This window comes from Carettochelys insculpta, chromosome 7 (assembly GCF_033958435.1).
Source record: "Carettochelys insculpta isolate YL-2023 chromosome 7, ASM3395843v1, whole genome shotgun sequence".
In the NCBI taxonomy this organism is placed as follows: Eukaryota; Metazoa; Chordata; order Testudines; family Carettochelyidae; genus Carettochelys; species Carettochelys insculpta.
Genome location: NC_134143.1, coordinates 11,725,821 through 11,742,861, shown reverse-complemented (window position 1 = coordinate 11,742,861; position 17,041 = coordinate 11,725,821). Strand labels below are relative to the sequence as shown.

Sequence of the window (17,041 nt, the reverse complement as noted above, 5' to 3'; positions counted from 1 at the left end):
AGGAATATAGCTGGAGTATTCAAACCTCTTACAGAGCGCCTGCATTTTTCTCCCGTGGGTGAATATGAGCTTTATTCAAAATAAAGCCTTCTTGCTGTTTTTTGTGCATGTGCTCCAAAGCTGTCTGTGCAGTTGAAGGAAAGGACATGGTACAAAACTTGGAAAATGAAAGAATTGTGTCTGGGTTCAGATGTCCCAGTTCTACAAAAATGAAGAGGGAAGAATTTATGCAGAACAGAATAGATTCAAAGCACTACTAGACTGGGGTAAAATTTAGCCCTGGCTTTCTGTTGTATCTAAACCAGATTCCTGGATCTACACACTTAGGGAAAACTTTGAATCTGAATCAGTATGCCACAAACTGATCTATGGTAGAAGTCTAGTGTTCTTTGGGAGGTAAGAACTGCAGTAATTCCATTTTTGTTTTTGTTTTTTTTTTGTTCTTTCTTTGTTTTGTTGTTTTTGTTTCTTTGGTTTTTTTCTGGTATGACAAGCTAAGCAACAGTTTCCAGAATATATCTTTAAAAAAAGAGACAGACTTCTCAGGTATCTTTCCAAGATAGGTGAGATCTAGCAATGGTGGGATGACACAATGCCTGGAGTTTGATCCCTGCTCATTTGTCCTTACTGGTTAGGCAAAAGGTTGCTGAGTAGCAAGGTGCCACCCTCTGTTTTCTCTTCCCTGTCTCACAGAGTCTCCTTCATAATATGTACCCGCCATATGCTAGCAGCTTTCCAAACACACCCAGAAAGATGTTTCCCTGGATGGGAACAACTCAATTTAAGCAAGCTTTGTCACGGGTAACAAGAATGAAGGAGTTTTGCAGCAAACAAAACGGAATGTATTTAAATGAACATATTCCTGCAGGGAGTCTGTGACTTTGACCTCATGCCAGACTCAAAGGCATCAGATGAGTGTGGTCTGAACTGCTCATTTAACTCATCAGTAGCATCATTAGGCTGCTGGACCCCGCGCCCTGACCAAGATGACTTCATCACCCCAGAAATTATTTGACACTAGCAAAGGCAATTGGGGATCAAATTTGCTTCAACGTAATGGTAGATGCCAAATTCCAGTCTAGTGAAGTGCTACGTAATAAAGATGTCACACAGGCATGCAAGAGGTGCCTCAGAGCTCAGTGGGACAGCCAAATCCACTGGAGAAGCTTATAGCCAGAGCAATCAACAAATGAGTTTTTGGACCACCACAGCAGCAAATATCATTACAAAAGAGATGTAGCTACTCAATTTCTTCTTTTAGGTGTGGCAAGGAAGGTGCGTACAAGCCCCTATCAGGTAAGATGAGCTTAAAAAAATCAGCTTTGCACTCAGGCGCTCCTGTCCCCACCTTCTCACTCTCCACATCTACAAGGCATACTCATCTTCGAGGAGGAACCTTAAGAACAGGAGAAGGTCAGTTCAGAAGGCCTCAGCTTGGGGAGGTGAACAGAACTCGCACCCTCAGCTCATAAAGGCCTTTAATTTTTTTGCGAACACAGAGCCACAGACAAAAGGCTGGAGTATCCGGGCAGGGCAGAGAAGTTGGAGCCATCTATTTCTGACAATTTATATTCTTTGGTTTTGTCTACACTGTCAGATGCAGGACAAAACTTGTCATTCACAGGTGCTTAAAAACCCACTCCTAAAAAGGCAAAAATTTTGCCGCAGCAAGTGATGGTGTAAACAGCTTATTGTCAGCAGGAGCATTCTCCTATTGACAACAGGAATGCCGCTCATCAATGGTGCAAGTGTTTTGCCAGCAGACGTGCTGACAAACAGCATTTACACTGCCTGACTTTTAGTGACACAGACAGATAAAGCCAAAGTTACCTCCAGGGCTGAGACTAGGCCTCAGAGCAGACTCCTGCTGAGAAGACGAGCCCTGCTGAGGAGAAGATAAAGACGTTAGAGAAAGTAGAGTAGATTTTTTCCATTGGGCTAATCAGACAGATCATAACCACTTGCTATGGGGTTCCTGGGCTGGAACCCAGGTTAGATGGAGGGATTTGAGTTCCCCTCCGCCATCTCACCAGGAAGGCCAGGCACACAAAGGCCCAGAAGGACTACCGCCAAGCCTCTTGCCAAGCCAAATCTCTTCAACTTGAGATGTTTCTGGGCCACAGTATTTAAGGGTCCTGTGACAGAATGGACATAGAGACTGCACTACTCCCTGGCTTCTAAAAATGGCATCTCCAGTGTGAGGTAGAGACCCACTGCTGCTGTCTGTACTCTACCTGTTCGGTGGATATGTTACCATGACAGCCATTTCAACCCCCCGCCCCTTCACTCTCCAGGTGGCAACGTACCACTTGAACACTTTCCACTATATCTGACTTCATTTCCAACATGATAAAATGCAGTACAGGGGGACACCAATACCTGGACTGCCAAGCAGGGACTGAGATGTTTACTCAGAGCCTTTGCACATATGTGGAGGGAACAGGTGTGTTTATCACAGAGAGCAACATTTGAAGGCAGGCTGCTGTTGCTCATGGTTACCTGGGAGGTTTAATCACAACACTTTTAAAAGGGCTGGGCTTTTCTTCTCCACAGTATGATTTGACAAGAAATTACTGTGCTGTCTTACGACACTAATTTCCTGCAGGACCAAATCTAGACCTGTGCAGTGACCGGGCAGAGGCAACCCTCATGGAAGACTAATCTTTAGCAATGCCTTCGGGTTCCATATATACACCGCTGATAATAATGCAATTTTATCTGCAGGGCAAAGAATAGGACTACGGTATAGAGAATGTTACTTCTGTATGAAAATTCTCTCTTGATTTATTTCAGAAAAACTGTTTGAAATCCCACCTGAGCACGTGAAACAGGAGAGCAGCCATGCTTCACACGAAGGGCTCTTCCTCGGAAACCAGCAGCCTGGCACCATATGAAACACCATCACTGTTTGACCTTCAGAAGCTGTTCTGGTTCAGAGGAGGGTCTGACAACCATTTGGACCAAGTCTGGCCAAACCTATTCCTGGGAGACGCGTAAGGGGACATTGTCTATTCTGTTGTTACTTGCACACAGGAGAGAGCTGGAGGGTGCAGAGCTGGTGAACTACACACTGTTAACCATACTATGCTCACATCACAAATTTCCAGAGCCAAACACCATGACAGCCAGCCTCAAGTGGTTTGAATGTCATGAAAAGCTTGACAGGCACACATACAACTCACTCAGAGTCTGCTTGAGTGGTTCTCTTTCTATTCCCAGAGATCACCACGGGTTTTAGCAAGATAAACCTTACTTATTACTTGTGTCATGGACATTGACAACTGGGGATCTTTGGGTGGGGCGTAATTTATCTTCTTCCAATGATTAAGATTTGCATTTAAAAAAGGATAAGTTTAAAACAAAAGCTTATTTATCTCACTGTATTAGAAGTGAACTCATTTAGTTAGGGTACAAAACTACTCCTTCAGGTGATATTCAACAGCTATTCTTTTATTATCTTTTAACTCTAGTCACCTCAAATTAAAATAAAGGTGCCTGTTCCCCTCTGCATAAAAGTGCCTAGAAGGCCCAACTGAGACCACTGTCTCATTGTCCTTCAGACCTTATGCACTAAATAAGACAAACAGGTGAGAAAGGAAGTATTATTATGCAAATGTTACAGACAGATGACTAAGGTCCAGAGAGGTCCAGCAACAAGAGTTAAAATGAAGGGAGAACAAAGGTCCCATAATTAGATGTCAGGGGCCCCCATAGGTGCAAACACAACATTTCATTTACCAGCTTATAAATAAATATCAAAACATATTATACAATTCCTTTAATGTGTGGCAGAAGAGACATTGTTATGCTGAAATACGTTGCCAATTTCTATCAACCACCAGACACTTCTTTCTATTTATCTAAACCACTTTTCATCCACAGATCTTAAAGTGCTTTAAAAACACGGTAATATTCCTAGCTTCCTTGTGCAATAACATTAACCCCATTTTACAGATGAGAAATCAGGGAGGCCTGGAGAGAGGCTATGATTTGTTCAAGGTCACACAGTGAGTCAGTGTCAGAGCAGAAAGAATGGCTATTGTCAATAACTGCAGGGCTTTGAGAGGTTTTATTCATGAGGAGGCCATCTCTGTTCCCACCAGAAGTTGAGGAGAGTCAAAAGAGAATCGTAACTATTATCCCTCACTCTAACCATTGAACAATAGCGTCAGAGATTAATAAGGAGGGAGTGACATGAACAACTGGTACCTCACAGGCAGGTCCTTATTTATGTAGCTCCCCTTCCCTCTCTGTGCCACTTGCCATCACCAGTATTAGGAGTTGCTTCCACCTCCTCACTCTGGTTGGGTCCTGGGTATTTTCTGGCACATGGTGCCTCCTTCCAAGATGACTCCTCACTGTCACATGCAGAGAAAAATCAATGCAGCTAGCTGGCAAGGAATACGTGAGAGACAATGAAATACATAAACAGAAGCCTCAGCAAAGCAACACACGCCAAAGAGCAGCAAAGCAAAAGAGGAGCTTTACGGGAACAGGAAAATAGCATCGAGGGAAGGGGAGAGTCAAGGATAACTAAAAAGAATTAAACTTTCAGTACTTTTTTTGGCCAGTTTGCCAGTACTGAGTACCGGCACCTCGGCACCCCCAACAGAGGGCGGGGGAGCCAGCTGAGTGCCGGCTCCTCTATTTGAACAAAAAAAGCACTGTAATCATCAATAAACAAACAAAGCCCTCACCTCCCAGCACACAATTTATCCCAGCTCACAAACTGGCATCTTCCCAGGCACAAAGTGTCCTGAGGTTAGATGCATTGCAGCACTGTGACATGGCCAGGTTTAAATTAAAGTCAGCTTACTTTCTTCTTCACCCTGGGTAAGCCAGGATCTTCTCTGGCATCTCCCAAGGCTTGATGTTTCTATGGTCTAGAATCCTGTGGAGGTCTTGGCCAGCTTTCAGAAGCAGGCACAAGATTGGACCTTTCTGGCTGGATGCTGGTCACCTGGCACAGGAGCAGCCCCAGTGCATGCAGAGCAAGCACTTGTTTTGGCAAGAGTGGGAGATGGGCTGTTTCTTTCTTAGTTGCCAAACTCAAAACTGGGACTAAACCGATCTGCAGAGTCAGGCTGTCCCCGGGCTGGGAGTGTGCAGCTTTGGCTTGTTGATGGTCCAGTGGACTGCCTCCATCTTAGTGTCAGCAGGAATTCCTGGTTCTGTCTGTCCCCACCTCTGAGTCCATGAATGCTGGGAAATGCTGTCAGAGGCCACTGGGTGGCTATTTCAGTTGTGGGCCTTTTCCTACAGTTCCCCCAGAGGCCATAGTGCAAGTAACTTTGATGTCTTACCGAAATGCATAGGCAACTCATGGGAAGGACACAAAATGGGGCACCAGCTAAAGGGAAGGGCACAAGACATGTCCCCCCTTGATCCCATAGGACTCCTCCCCACCCTGAGACCTTCATCTTCATCTTCTCTCTCCATCCCATGTTACCTGAGTGGGCAGCTCTGTCCCCTCACTTTGCCAGATACAGTAGTCCCTAGAGCTATGTGAGGGTTGTGTTCCCATTCACCCTCGCATAACTCAAATTTTACGTACGTTGGAGTGTGGGGAGAAGCAGCAGAAGTAGCTGGAGCTGCTTTTGAAAGGTAAGTCCTGGGGTTGTGGGGGCACATTCAGGGAGCGTGAAGCCTGGCGGTGGTTTGGGGCTGTGGCGGTGGAGTAGGGGTGTTGAGCCTGGAGTGGGCGGGGGTGGTGAGCTGGGCCCACATGGCTCTGCAGAGGGTTGACACACAGCCACATTGGGGGGAATGAACCAAGACCGCGTGGACAGGGAGTGAGCCAGAGCCATGGCCACACGGCGGGGCGGGGGGGGGGTGAGCCGGGTGTGGGCAAGGGTGAGCCAGGGCGGGTTTGAACAGGGGCAGTGGGGGCTGGAGGGTGGGGGTTGAGACAGGGCCAGGGGAACGGGATTTTGAGTTGTGCTTAACTTGCATTAATGCAAGGTAAGGGCAACTCGAAATCGCACAGCTCAAGAGATTACCATACTGATTTCAAAGGGTATCAATTTCTGAACCACATGGGAACCACAGTGGCAAAAGGAGCAGAACGTGGGGCTGCCTGGTGGCTCCACATGAGCAGTTACTCCAGTACTTCTGTACCGCCCCAGCCCCACCACGAGTCCTGTCCTCTGGCAGGGTTGTACAGACCTCTGACAAGGAATGCAGCTGTGTGGAAGAGCTGAGGCGGACCAGCAGTGCCAGAGGAGCTGTCACCATGCAGTCATCTGGCAGCCTCACATTCTGCTCCACTGCAGTTTCTAGGAGAGGCCTGTGAAGATGCGGATGTGATGGATCCTAAATGTGTCTTTCCAGTACTGGCAATAATGTCTTAATAGCACCCAGTACCTGACCATCAGTTTTCCTCCTAAAATGAGCACTTGGGCAGTGGCCCAGGAAAGATTCAGGTGCTGCCCAGTTGATTAGCAGAGCGCTCACAGCTGGCAACATGTGTTTCCACTGGTGGTGCACATCCACACAATGCCTTGATGAACATAACAGAATTGACTCTGCCCAGGGATGGAAAACATTAGAAGGAACACTGTGGGCCATGCATCAGAGCAGAGGTTCTCAACCAGGGGGGCAGGTCTCTCTGCCAGAGGCATGGAATATATTCAGGGAGGAAGGAAGGGGGTGTGAAAATCTTTCGGAAGAAGAAAGCTTAGTGGGCACACATTACCCCCAGCCATGAGTAACACACAAAGCAGTTTCCTCCAGAAATATCAAGCCCTCTGATGGTGCTGTGAATTTGACTCTAGGTGGCGGTATTAGGCTTTAGCATTATAGAAAGCCATCGCCCTCTGGGTGTACGTGTTTAATTGCGAGCGTGGACCACGACCACAGTTCTGCTTTTGCTCTTATTACAGTGCATCACTGGCTCTGTCTGAATCAGTGCCTCACTGTTTGTAATACTCTATAAGAGGCCTGTGGGTATTTTTTAAAATTAGTATATGTACTTGTGGGGCGGGGGGGAGGTTGCGTAAACTACCACAGACACAAAGAAGGGGGTGAGATCAATTTAAAAGAGCCGCTGCCCTTGATGCTCATTCTGGCACAGCAGCATTGGGCAAGCTCCAAGGGAATGGTTACATTCCCATCTCACATTCTGCAGTAGCCATCTTTCTAAGAGAAACGTAATACAGACTAACACCGTTGTCTGTTAGCTGTTCGTCGCCCTGCAAAGTGAGCTGCAGTGCTTGCATATTTCCCCAGGGGAGAGTGGGCCCAGGGCTATTTTAATGCTAAAAATCAGCAACGATCTTGGGGAAAAACATCATCTTTCAACAGATGGGCTGCGAGAAGTAAAGCAACTCTTCAAAGCCTCAGTATTACTCACATCCTTAATGCAGCGGCTGGGCCGTACAGCATCAACACAGGAGCCAGATATTACAAAGATCTGCAAGTAGTGTACCATGGAGTAGAAGCATTCGATGACCCTTCCTTTGATTTAAGTGTCTTTTTCTATGATGCTGCTAATTTCATACAAAAAGCCTTATGCACACCAGGAGGTAAGGGGCTGGGCGGTAAGGAATATATTTGATAGTTTGGTGGGGGCGGGAGTATGTGTGAAAGTGCTTTGCTGAATGGGACCTATTGCTCTAGTTCAAATGATTTCAGCCAAGTAAGAATAAGAGGCTAATGGACTGAGCCACAGATGGGGGTGGGGTTGCCGCGGGCTGAGCCAACACACTTTGAGGTCCCTGGGATTCTTGCCAATCACAATCAGCATCAGGTCGTAGTTGCTGGGAATTTCATAGGTGCAGTGTTCTCTCTGATCCTGACTGGCTGTGTAGTCTTTGGGTACTAGTCACGAAGGATCTGATCCCGAGATATACTGATCATCCTCCACTTCTTCCTTCTGGAAAATGGTGGCTTAGTGCCTTACAGGCTGGGGCTATCAACTGCTAATCCCAATAATGACTAAGGTATTAACATTTCATGTTCTGTGGGGTGCAGTATTTCTTTGCCCTATTTCTAGAGAGGAAAAGTTGAAGAGTTAAAGGAGGAAAGATAATAAATAGTTTGGCTGAACTGTAGGGAAGAGAGAACTAAGAGGAGACATGATGCAGCCTACAAGTACATGAAGCTTGCAAACCCTAAAAGACGTGGAATTGTCTTGGAATGATAAGAGAGATACAATCACGGAGGGGACAGTAAGAGAGAAAAATGTTAGGTTGTATTAGGAAAAACTTCCTGTCTTGAGAGCTATTAGTTTGTGGAACAGTGTCGCAAGAACACTGATGGATACTCCCCTGATTTGAAATAACTAAGGCTATTCTGGAGGAAGCTGTAGACAAACTAGCTGGATTATAAAATCTTTTTTTCGATGCCTAACTGCCCTTGTTTAAGGGGCATCTGAACCATTTGGCCTACAAAATGAAGGCCAAGGCTTTTGAGATCTGAGGTGTTACCAGGTTTAAAAGTTTCATATCCCACTGCCAACTTTCTGATGGTTTCGCCTAACAAGGTGCCAGGCACGGCCAACACAGTGATCAAAAATCACCTGTCAAGAAGGTATTGTGGAAACCACAGATTTGGGAAGAGTTCAGCACTTGGGTGACAGGAAAAAATAAGGGTTACAACACTACACTTCTTACTGGAGCAGTTAAGCCTCACATCACAATTGTTCATGTCTGGTAGGTAATGCACACATTTTACAGACAGGTGATGTGGTGACGAGCAGAAAGATTATAAAACTTGCTAGAGGTCACCATCAGGGCAGGCTGAAAAATTCCTGACAATATTGTTTTCATGGTAAACATTGTTCACAAAAGGCATCTACCTTCTGCAGAAAGTTTCAGTTTCTTGTCAGACAACCAAATGCCTGAAAACATAATATTTGTATTTGGAAATGGAAGTTGTGGTTTGGTTTCTTTATGTCCCCATCGTTCTCTGTGGGTCATGCCTCCCCGTTGGACTGTGTTGCCCATGACACACCGCCTCTCTTCACCGAGATGGGTGGTCGTTGTGGGAGATGTAGTCCAACTAGAGTAAAATAGGGGCACAATGCACTCAAACCACAACCCCCATGAGATACAGTGGGAGCATTTCCAAATTGAAGAATTTCATTATGAAGGCAAAACCTTTCTATTTCTGGCTAAAAACATTTCACCATTCAAATTTTCCATGGTGGGGGCGGCCTTTTTCAACATTCTCCAGTCACAGGGAGTCCAAAGCAGAACCAAGATTATTGTCAAGGAATCCTGATACACAAGCCCTTGCTGGAAGATCTAGATCTTACTCCCTTTTTGCATACACCTAGTAATATAGCTGTTGCCATTACTCATCAGTGGGTGAGCAGAGAGCTTTAGTGTCCCAAGTCAGCAACACCTCAGGACTCACTAACAATCAGTGAAAATCAGGCTAATCATTGTATTTATTGATTCCAAGTTTTGTCCCCTCTGTGTCTATTTTACTTTGCAAGAGCTAAACTTGCCTGGGTGACTCTTGTTTCATTTATTTGCAGGTAAAGTGTTTGTTCATTGTGCCATGGGGATAAGCCGCTCCGCATCTTTAGTTCTCGCTTTTTTAATGATTCATGAAAACATGACGTTAGTGGAGGCTCTAAAAACGGTGAATTCTCACAGAGACATCTGCCCCAATCCGGGATTCCTGAGCCAGCTCCGAGACCTCGACATCAAATTAAATGAAGAGAGGAAAGGTGTTAGAGAATCTGCCACCAAAGAACCATAATACAGAACTACTCAGAGAGAGGATGCAACATGATCTGTATTTTCTGGCTCTTCTATATGTTTTGCAAACCGAGGGCATAAACCAAAAATGCAGAGTAACACACATTCTATATGTAAATGTTTATTTGACTTTATTATCTTTACTTTGTATGAAGCCTATCTAAATTCTACTTGCAGCTCATTTGGCTATAGTATTCCTCTCTCCCTGCCCTCAATTGTCATGAGCAATTGCTGTAAACGGTTAACCAGCCGCCAAGCTTCACTCCAGAGGTGGCCGCATTTCAGTGATGCATGACATTTATATTAGTCTTTGAAGTGTTTGGATTCTTTGAGGGTAAAAAGTGCTTCATTATTATACTATTTGTATTGCAGAAGTGCCTACATGCCCCACTCAGGGCCCCCATGGTGCAGGATATGTTTAAGATTGTTATTGTTTTGAGGTTTTAATGTTGGCATCTGTTTGTTATAGGTTATAACAATTTGTGTAGCAGTCTGAGCCCCTTGGCTGGGCTATGGAGGCTCTTTAGATACAGAACAGCTGGGAAATGTTGACACCACTCTCTTAAGAAACAATTCCAGTCTGTTTTCCATACTCCTCCCCCCTGGGTCTTCATCAGTAGGGGATTTTCATGAAAAGATCTTAACTCAAATGGATTTTCATCTGCTCCCCGCCAAAAATCAAGCAGTTGCTGTAGAAAATGATTATGCTGTCATGAAGGAGGCAGCCTGAAAACCAGCTCACAGATGAGGGTCTAAAACCATTGCATTGGCGGCAGCAGAGAGAGAGAGAGAGAGAGGGAGAAATTCTGGGCAAACCTCAAAGCTATTGAGGCTTAAGGGTTTGCATTATGTCTGAAAAGAAGATCCAGCTTTGCAGCCTTAATTGTTCTTTGTTTACAGTTTCCTCTCTCACACTCAAGACTACTCTTGCAGAAAGATCATGTTTCGTAGCGAGCCTCACTGACCAGGGGAAGTGGGCACTCGCCCCAGGCCCAGCATTTCAAAGGGGCCCAGAATTCCGGAAGCCGTGGCAGCTAGAGCTCTGGCCCCTTCAATGCACCGGGCAGTGCTGCTCAACGGCTCTGCATGGCTATGAGGGGAGGGGCCATGGTTCCAGTGGCGCTAAGGGCTGACTGCCCTAGGCCCCATCCCTTTTGCCCTGGGCTCCGACCCTGCCAGGGGTGCAGAGCCAGCCCTCCCTGCCTTTGCTCTGGGGCCCAGAGTTTGCAGTATTTGCCCACCTGCAGTGAGGAAACACAAAGAGAAGCCAATGGGGCACTGGACTGTTAAGGGGAATGCTAATAAGTGCACATCTTTTATCTCTAGATGGTTGGAGCAAATCAGGGCCAGCGGAGCAGCAATCCTTGGTCACTGTTCTCTCACGGCTCTAGGCTGGCTAGTGATCATGTGAAGTTAATCTTTGCATCTCAACGCAATCCCCTAGCAGCCAGGCATCCATATCACAAAGCCTGCCCCAGAACTGATACAGGGGGGCATCTTTGCTGCCATTGTCAGGAATGACTAGGCACGGATTCTAGACTACCCTGAGCTGGTTGCTCATGAACAGGACCTGAGGCAGCATCCCCGCTACTCCCTGTGTTGTCCAAAAGACAGACTCCAGCCTCCGCAGCTGGCAGTGCAGGATATCCACAGTGACGTTATTTTCTGTGGTTACCAACCGATCCCAGCTGCCAGAGCCTAGTGAATGAATACGGAACTTTGAAGTAGGCCAGACATCTTCGAGTACTTGAGATGATCCTGTTCACATTTGGGTCTATAGAAAAGCTCTCACTGACATCAGTGGAGGAAGAACGGAGTCATTCCAGCAATGTTTTCCTCACAGGTGAAAACTGTCGTTGAACCCTGAAGGAGTTTGTTGATTCTGAATAACCGTATTTGCCCTTTACCTGGAAGAAGGTGCAGTAAGATCTTTTCCACAGGACATCCCCAAGCACTAAGAACTAAGAACATACATTTGTGTACAAACTTTACTATGGTTATTTTTGCACTGTTATGTCACATTGATGCACCACAGATGCACTATTGTAATACCGTTAAAATTAATCCAGGCAGCTGGTTGATGTGACAGGCATATGGGTGTGGTGTGGTTATTCGTTGTTATTATCATAGAATCCCAGGGCTGCAAGGGACCTCAGGAGGTCATCTAGTCCAGCCCCCTGCCTAAAGCAGGATCAATCCCAACTAAATCATCGCAGCTATGATCACCTCAAGACAGGACTTAAAAACCTCCAGGGATGGAGATTACAAGGGACAATAATATGTCACTGATGCTACAGCTGTGATGGTTTACTCAAGAGTACTTCCTTCTTTTCCATCAAAGTGCAGTGGTTCCCATGTGGGGGTCCATAGACCCATAGCATCTGTGAGGGTATTGCAGGGGGTCAGTGAAAAAAAGATACATAAAAATGATCATAGAAAATAAGTTTTAACTAAATTGCAAAGTTACAATCAATCACTTTAAAATTAAATATCTTCCAATAATGTTATTAATTGCTGTCGGAAAATCTATGCTGTGGTTTCCTTTTTCCTTTAATCAGGTATACATAGTTGCTAGAACTGGCTTTGATGGGAATCCGCAAGTGTTTTTTTGGGGTGATTGGGGGTCCACACCAATGAAAAGGTTGGGAACCACCACTCTAGTGCATTTTCACAGCACTCTGATCTGGGAAAAATAACTGGCATGGTGATTTCATGCTTCTCTATTAGCAAATTCCAACTCAAAGATTTGAAGACTGCATGCAAACTGCAGTAAGTACACTTGGTGAGAGCAAGTGGAGAAACAGTACTAGGAGCTATGATCCCCTCTCACCAGTAGATGGCAATATAAACCCAAGGCTGAGCTGAGGAACTCAGCAGATTAATCACAGGGTGATATATTCACAGCAGCATATTTCAAACCAAAATCCACAAGCTTTCCCAACACTTTTCAAGAAAGCAAATCACTCCCCACCCATGCTGAATGTGTTCTGGGAGAGCCAGAATTACCACTTCCCAGATAATCAGGAAAGTGTCTGTTTCCACCCTAAAATTCTCAGAATAAATGAAACTCCTCTTTTGCACCGTAATAAGTTGTAAACACTTCATATATTTTAAGCAAGCAATCATACAACCAGATTGCTGTGCAGCCAATTTGTCCCAAACAAAGAGAAACATAGCAAATTAGTAACTTGCACCCCCTGTGCAAGATGCATGTTACTTCATATTGAGGTAGAAGGTCTGTCCTGGGATTAATGAGCAGCCAGGAGGAACAGATTGGCCCAGTCTGCACTTCTGGCTATTAATTCCATCTGGTCATTAATCCTCAGGAAATTCCCTGCACTGAATGCTTTATTGCTATTTTTATCTAGGATGCTTAGAAAAAAATACTAGGTGGATGGGCTATTTTATGGCACTTTCAATTGATAGGTTTACTTACCAACATGAGTCCTACATCAAAGGCTCAGATTCCTAGGTGGTGTAAGCCGATGTAACAGCCATTGCTTCATCAGTTTGTGCAAGGTGAAAATCTGATTCCATTTAACTTTCAGTTTCTGTCTGTTGTCCCAGCTGCTCTTTTCTGGGTGAGGCTTATAGAACCAAAGGTGGAAAGAGATCATGGTTTATAATTAGCTGAATTAAAAATAGAACTTGAATACACTGAAAGTAACACGCAGACTGGAAACCAGGGGTGCAACTAACATCTTAGGAAGAAGCTAAAGGGCACCATTTAAACAAAATTAATCCAAAACAGCACAGTGAAGGAGCTACAACTTCAAGGCAAGTACTTTTAAGCTTGTTTACAAACCAATAACACAAAATTTAATACATGCACCAGGCAGCACGTAATTACTCATAGGCAATATGTGAGTGGGGAAGCAACTGCAGCTCTACGCCACATTATGAGCTGCACTGTCTTCCTCAAAAATTGACACATTTGTGAAGCTTTAGATTGCTTTCCAGATGGATTACCAGAAGTAACTTGCATTGAAAAGGACAATTAAACCAATGTTGCTTTTAATTCCAGACGAGACAGGACATTCCTAATTGAAATAGCATGTCCTATAATAACGTCCTTCATAACATTTTATAAGACTTCCCTGATCCCCGTTAATATTTATGAGTGTTTTTAATGATTGACTAATATACACAGGAAAAGTGAAACTGATTATATACAAAATGCTGTCAAATGCTCAAGTAAACAAATAGAAAGGTTTTTTTTGGTAACTCCTTTCAGTGGTCCTAGATAACCCTAAGGCTAGGACGTTAACAGCCACCACACCCAAGAGGAGGTGGTTGTTGGAGATTCTCTTCTGAGGGGACAGAGCCTTATATGGCATCCCAGGAAATATGCTGCTTGCCAGGGGCCTCTATCTGAGTTATTATGGCGGGACTGTTGAGGCCCTCTGACTACTACCCCATGGTACTCATCCATATGTCATTAATAATATTACCTACATGTTATGACCTTCAGCATATCAGAAGCAACTGCAGGACTCAGAGTAGGGGTGAAGGAGTTTGGAGCGCAGGTGGTGTTTTTGTCAATCCTTCTAGTCAAGGTAGGGGAGCAGGCATTCTGGAGGTAAATGCCTGGCTGTGAAGATGGTGTTGCCAGAAGAGTTTTGACTTCCTTGATCGTGGGATGCTTCTTCAGGAAGAAGCACTGGGAAAGCAGAGAAAGGGGAAGAGAATGTTTGAATCCAGATCTACTGAGGAGGGCTTTAAAACTAGGTTTGAAAGGGCAGTTGACCAAAGCCAACAGGTAAGTCAAAAACATACAGAGACCTGAGAGACAAGACAAAATTTGGTTATGAAATCAACATGTCTGTACACTAACGTGGCAAGAATGGGAAATAAGCATGAAGAATTCATAATGCTGGTAAATAAACACAACTATGACACAGTTAGCATCACAGAGATAGTGGGATAACACACATCACTGCAATATTGGTGTAGCAAGGTACAGCTTGCTCTTGCAGGATGGGCAGGATGGTGGAGGAAGTGTTGCCTTATGTATCAAAAATATATACACTCGAACTGAGGTAGAGAAAGAAGACAGAATGGTTGAAAGTCCTGGGTAAGGATAGAAGGGGCAAAAGCAAGGGTGATGTCAGTGTGGAGGGGGTCTACTACAGACCACCTAACCAGGAAGAAGAGATAGATGTATTTTAAAAAAAAAAGTTAACAAAACGATAGGAAACTATGTTAAATTGCAAAGGATGAACATAAAGAAATAAGTACAGAGGAGGAAAATTAGAAAGGCCAAGTCACCAAAATGAGATCCAACTAGCTAAAGACATAAAGGGTAACAAGAATACATTCTACAAACACATACGAAGCAAGAGGAAGACCAAGGACAGGGAAGGTCCATTACTCAATGAACAGGGAAAAACAACAAACAGAAAATGTGGAAATGGAAGATGCACTTAATGACTTCTTTATTTTGGTTTTCGCCAAGAAGGCAATTGGGTGCTTAACATAGTGAATGCCAGTGCAAATTGGGTAGGATCGGGAGCTAAAATAGGGAAAGAACAAGTTAAAAATTACTTAGACATGTTAGAGGCCTTCAAGTCACCAGGGCCTGATGAAATGCATCATAGAATAATCTAGGAGCTGACTGAGGTGGTATCTGAGCCATTAGTTATCATCTTTGAAATAAGTCATGGAATACAAAATTGATTCCAGAAGACTATAAAACTGCAAATATAGTATTCATCTATAGAAAAGGAAATAAAGACAACCCAGGAAATTACAAACCAGCCATTCTACCTGCTGCACCAGGAAAGATAATGGGGCAAATAATTAAGGAATCAATTTTCAAACATCATAATAAAGGTGAGAAGTAATAGTCAGCATGGATTTGTAAAGAACAAATCAGGTCAAGCTAATACGATAGCCTCTGTTGACAGGGTAACAAGTCTTGTGGATAGTGGGGATGAAGCAGATGTAGTGTATCTAGACATTTGTGCGGCTTTTGCTCCAGTCTTGCATGACCTTCTCAATAACAAATTAAAGTAGTACAATCCAAATGGAGCCAATATAAAATGAGTACATAACTGGCTGGAAAACTGTTCTCAAGAGAGTAGGTATCAATAGTACACAGTCAGTCTGGAAGGGCATATCAAGTGGGATGCCACAAGGATGTGTTCTGGGTATGGTTTTGTTTAATATTTTTATCAATAATTCAGGCTGGGGTCAGCAACCTTTCCAAGGCGGAGTGTAGTAATTTGACTTTTTGACCTCTATGTACAGCCCAAGTACCAGCGATAATTTTTAAAGTCACTAATAGTCCTACTTACAGCATGGTGGGGTGCTCCAGCCCCAAGCCCACGCTGCACAGGGGGCTCCAAGAAGGGGGACTCCAGTCCAAGCCCCTAACTGCTCAGGATCTTCTGCCCCAATCCCATGCTGCTCAGGGGGCTCTGCGGAAGGTTCTGACCCCAGCCCCCTGCTTGTAAGGGGACTCCAGCCCCAGCCATGTGCTATGGATGGGGCACCATGGAGGGGGGCTGCGGCCCTAGCACCACAGCAGGGGACTATGTACCAGGGTTCCAGCTCCTGCCCCGTGGAGAAGGCTCGGGGGAGGGGCTCTGGCCCTGGCCCTGTAGAGGGGGCAGGGGGTGAAGAGGGGATCTGGCTGTGGCCCACACCACAGTTGGGGCTCTGGGAGAGGCCTCCAGGCTTGGCCCCAGCCACATGCTATGGCCGGGGCCCTGCACTCTGGTCCTGAACCCATGCCGGGGCTCTGGCCCTGACCCTGCACCATGGTGAGACTCTGGCCCCACCTTGCTGAAGAGGCCTGGGGAGGGAAAGGGGGCTCTGGTATTGGTCCCACAGAGAGGTCTTGGACGGGAAGGGGAAGCTTTGGCCTCATGCCACAGTGGGGGCTCTGGCCCCAGCCCTGCACCATGGCGGGGCTCCAGCCCTGTGCTTCTGTCCCCTCCAATGTTGCCCGGGGGAAGAAGGGTGGAGCCAGAACCCCTGCTGAGTACCACTCTAAATCCACTCGCTTGCCAAAAGTGGCACATGTGCTGGGGGTTGTCGACCCCTGATTTAGACAATGGCCTAGGAAGCACATTTAAAAAGTTTACAGATGATAACCAAGCTAAGACGGATTGCTAATGTTCGGGAGTCCAGGGTGATAATTCAAAATAGACAAACTGGAGAAATGGTCCGAGGTAAACAGGATGAAGTTCAATAAGAATCAATGCAAAGTACTCCTCTTAGGAAGAAACAATCAGTTGTTCACATACAAAATGGGAAAAGACAGCCTAGAAAGGAATATTGTGGAAAGGGATCTCGTGGGGTATAGTGGTCCAAAAGCTAAATATGAGTCA

At 45.2% G+C, this 17,041-nt stretch overlaps 2 protein-coding genes and 1 long non-coding RNA gene across 14 annotated transcripts in view; 2 read left to right on the top strand and 1 right to left on the bottom strand.

Moving 5' to 3' along the window:
* The window catches only part of LOC142016008 (dual specificity protein phosphatase 13B-like), a 33,432-nt gene extending 21,345 nt beyond the window's left edge, over nt 1-12,087 (top strand). Inside the window, exons 2-4 of one of the 2 annotated variants that reach the window (XM_075000030.1) lie at nt 2,794-2,993; nt 7,303-7,523; nt 9,482-12,087. In XM_075000030.1, the coding sequence (XP_074856131.1) occupies nt 2,842-2,993; nt 7,303-7,523; nt 9,482-9,708 (600 nt within the window). In that variant the 5' untranslated portion in view covers nt 2,794-2,841 and the 3' untranslated portion in view covers nt 9,709-12,087. Of the gene's footprint in view, nt 1-2,793; nt 2,994-7,302; nt 7,524-9,481 lie in introns of those variants that run through there. The other variant, XR_012646259.1, reaches the window with a different exon arrangement.
* LOC142016009 (uncharacterized) overlaps nt 1-17,041 on the bottom strand; it is a 69,226-nt gene that overhangs the window by 47,133 nt on the left and 5,052 nt on the right. For 8 of the 11 annotated variants that reach the window (XR_012646260.1, XR_012646268.1, XR_012646269.1 and 5 more), the window contains exons 3-7: nt 14,163-14,367; nt 13,144-13,294; nt 4,210-4,358; nt 2,815-2,982; nt 1,831-1,882 (exon numbers count right to left, since the gene is read on the bottom strand). This is a non-coding gene — a long non-coding RNA (uncharacterized LOC142016009). Of the gene's footprint in view, nt 1-1,830; nt 1,886-2,814; nt 2,983-4,209; nt 4,392-13,143; nt 13,295-14,162; nt 14,368-17,041 lie in introns of all 11 variants that reach the window. The other 3 variants (XR_012646261.1, XR_012646265.1, XR_012646266.1) reach the window with 3 other exon arrangements.
* The window catches only part of LOC142016007 (dual specificity protein phosphatase 13B-like), a 39,588-nt gene continuing 35,901 nt past the window's right edge, over nt 13,355-17,041 (top strand). Inside the window, exon 1 of the mRNA XM_075000025.1 lies at nt 13,355-13,484. The gene's annotated coding sequence lies outside the window, so the exon portion shown is untranslated. The remainder of the gene's footprint in view (nt 13,485-17,041) is intronic.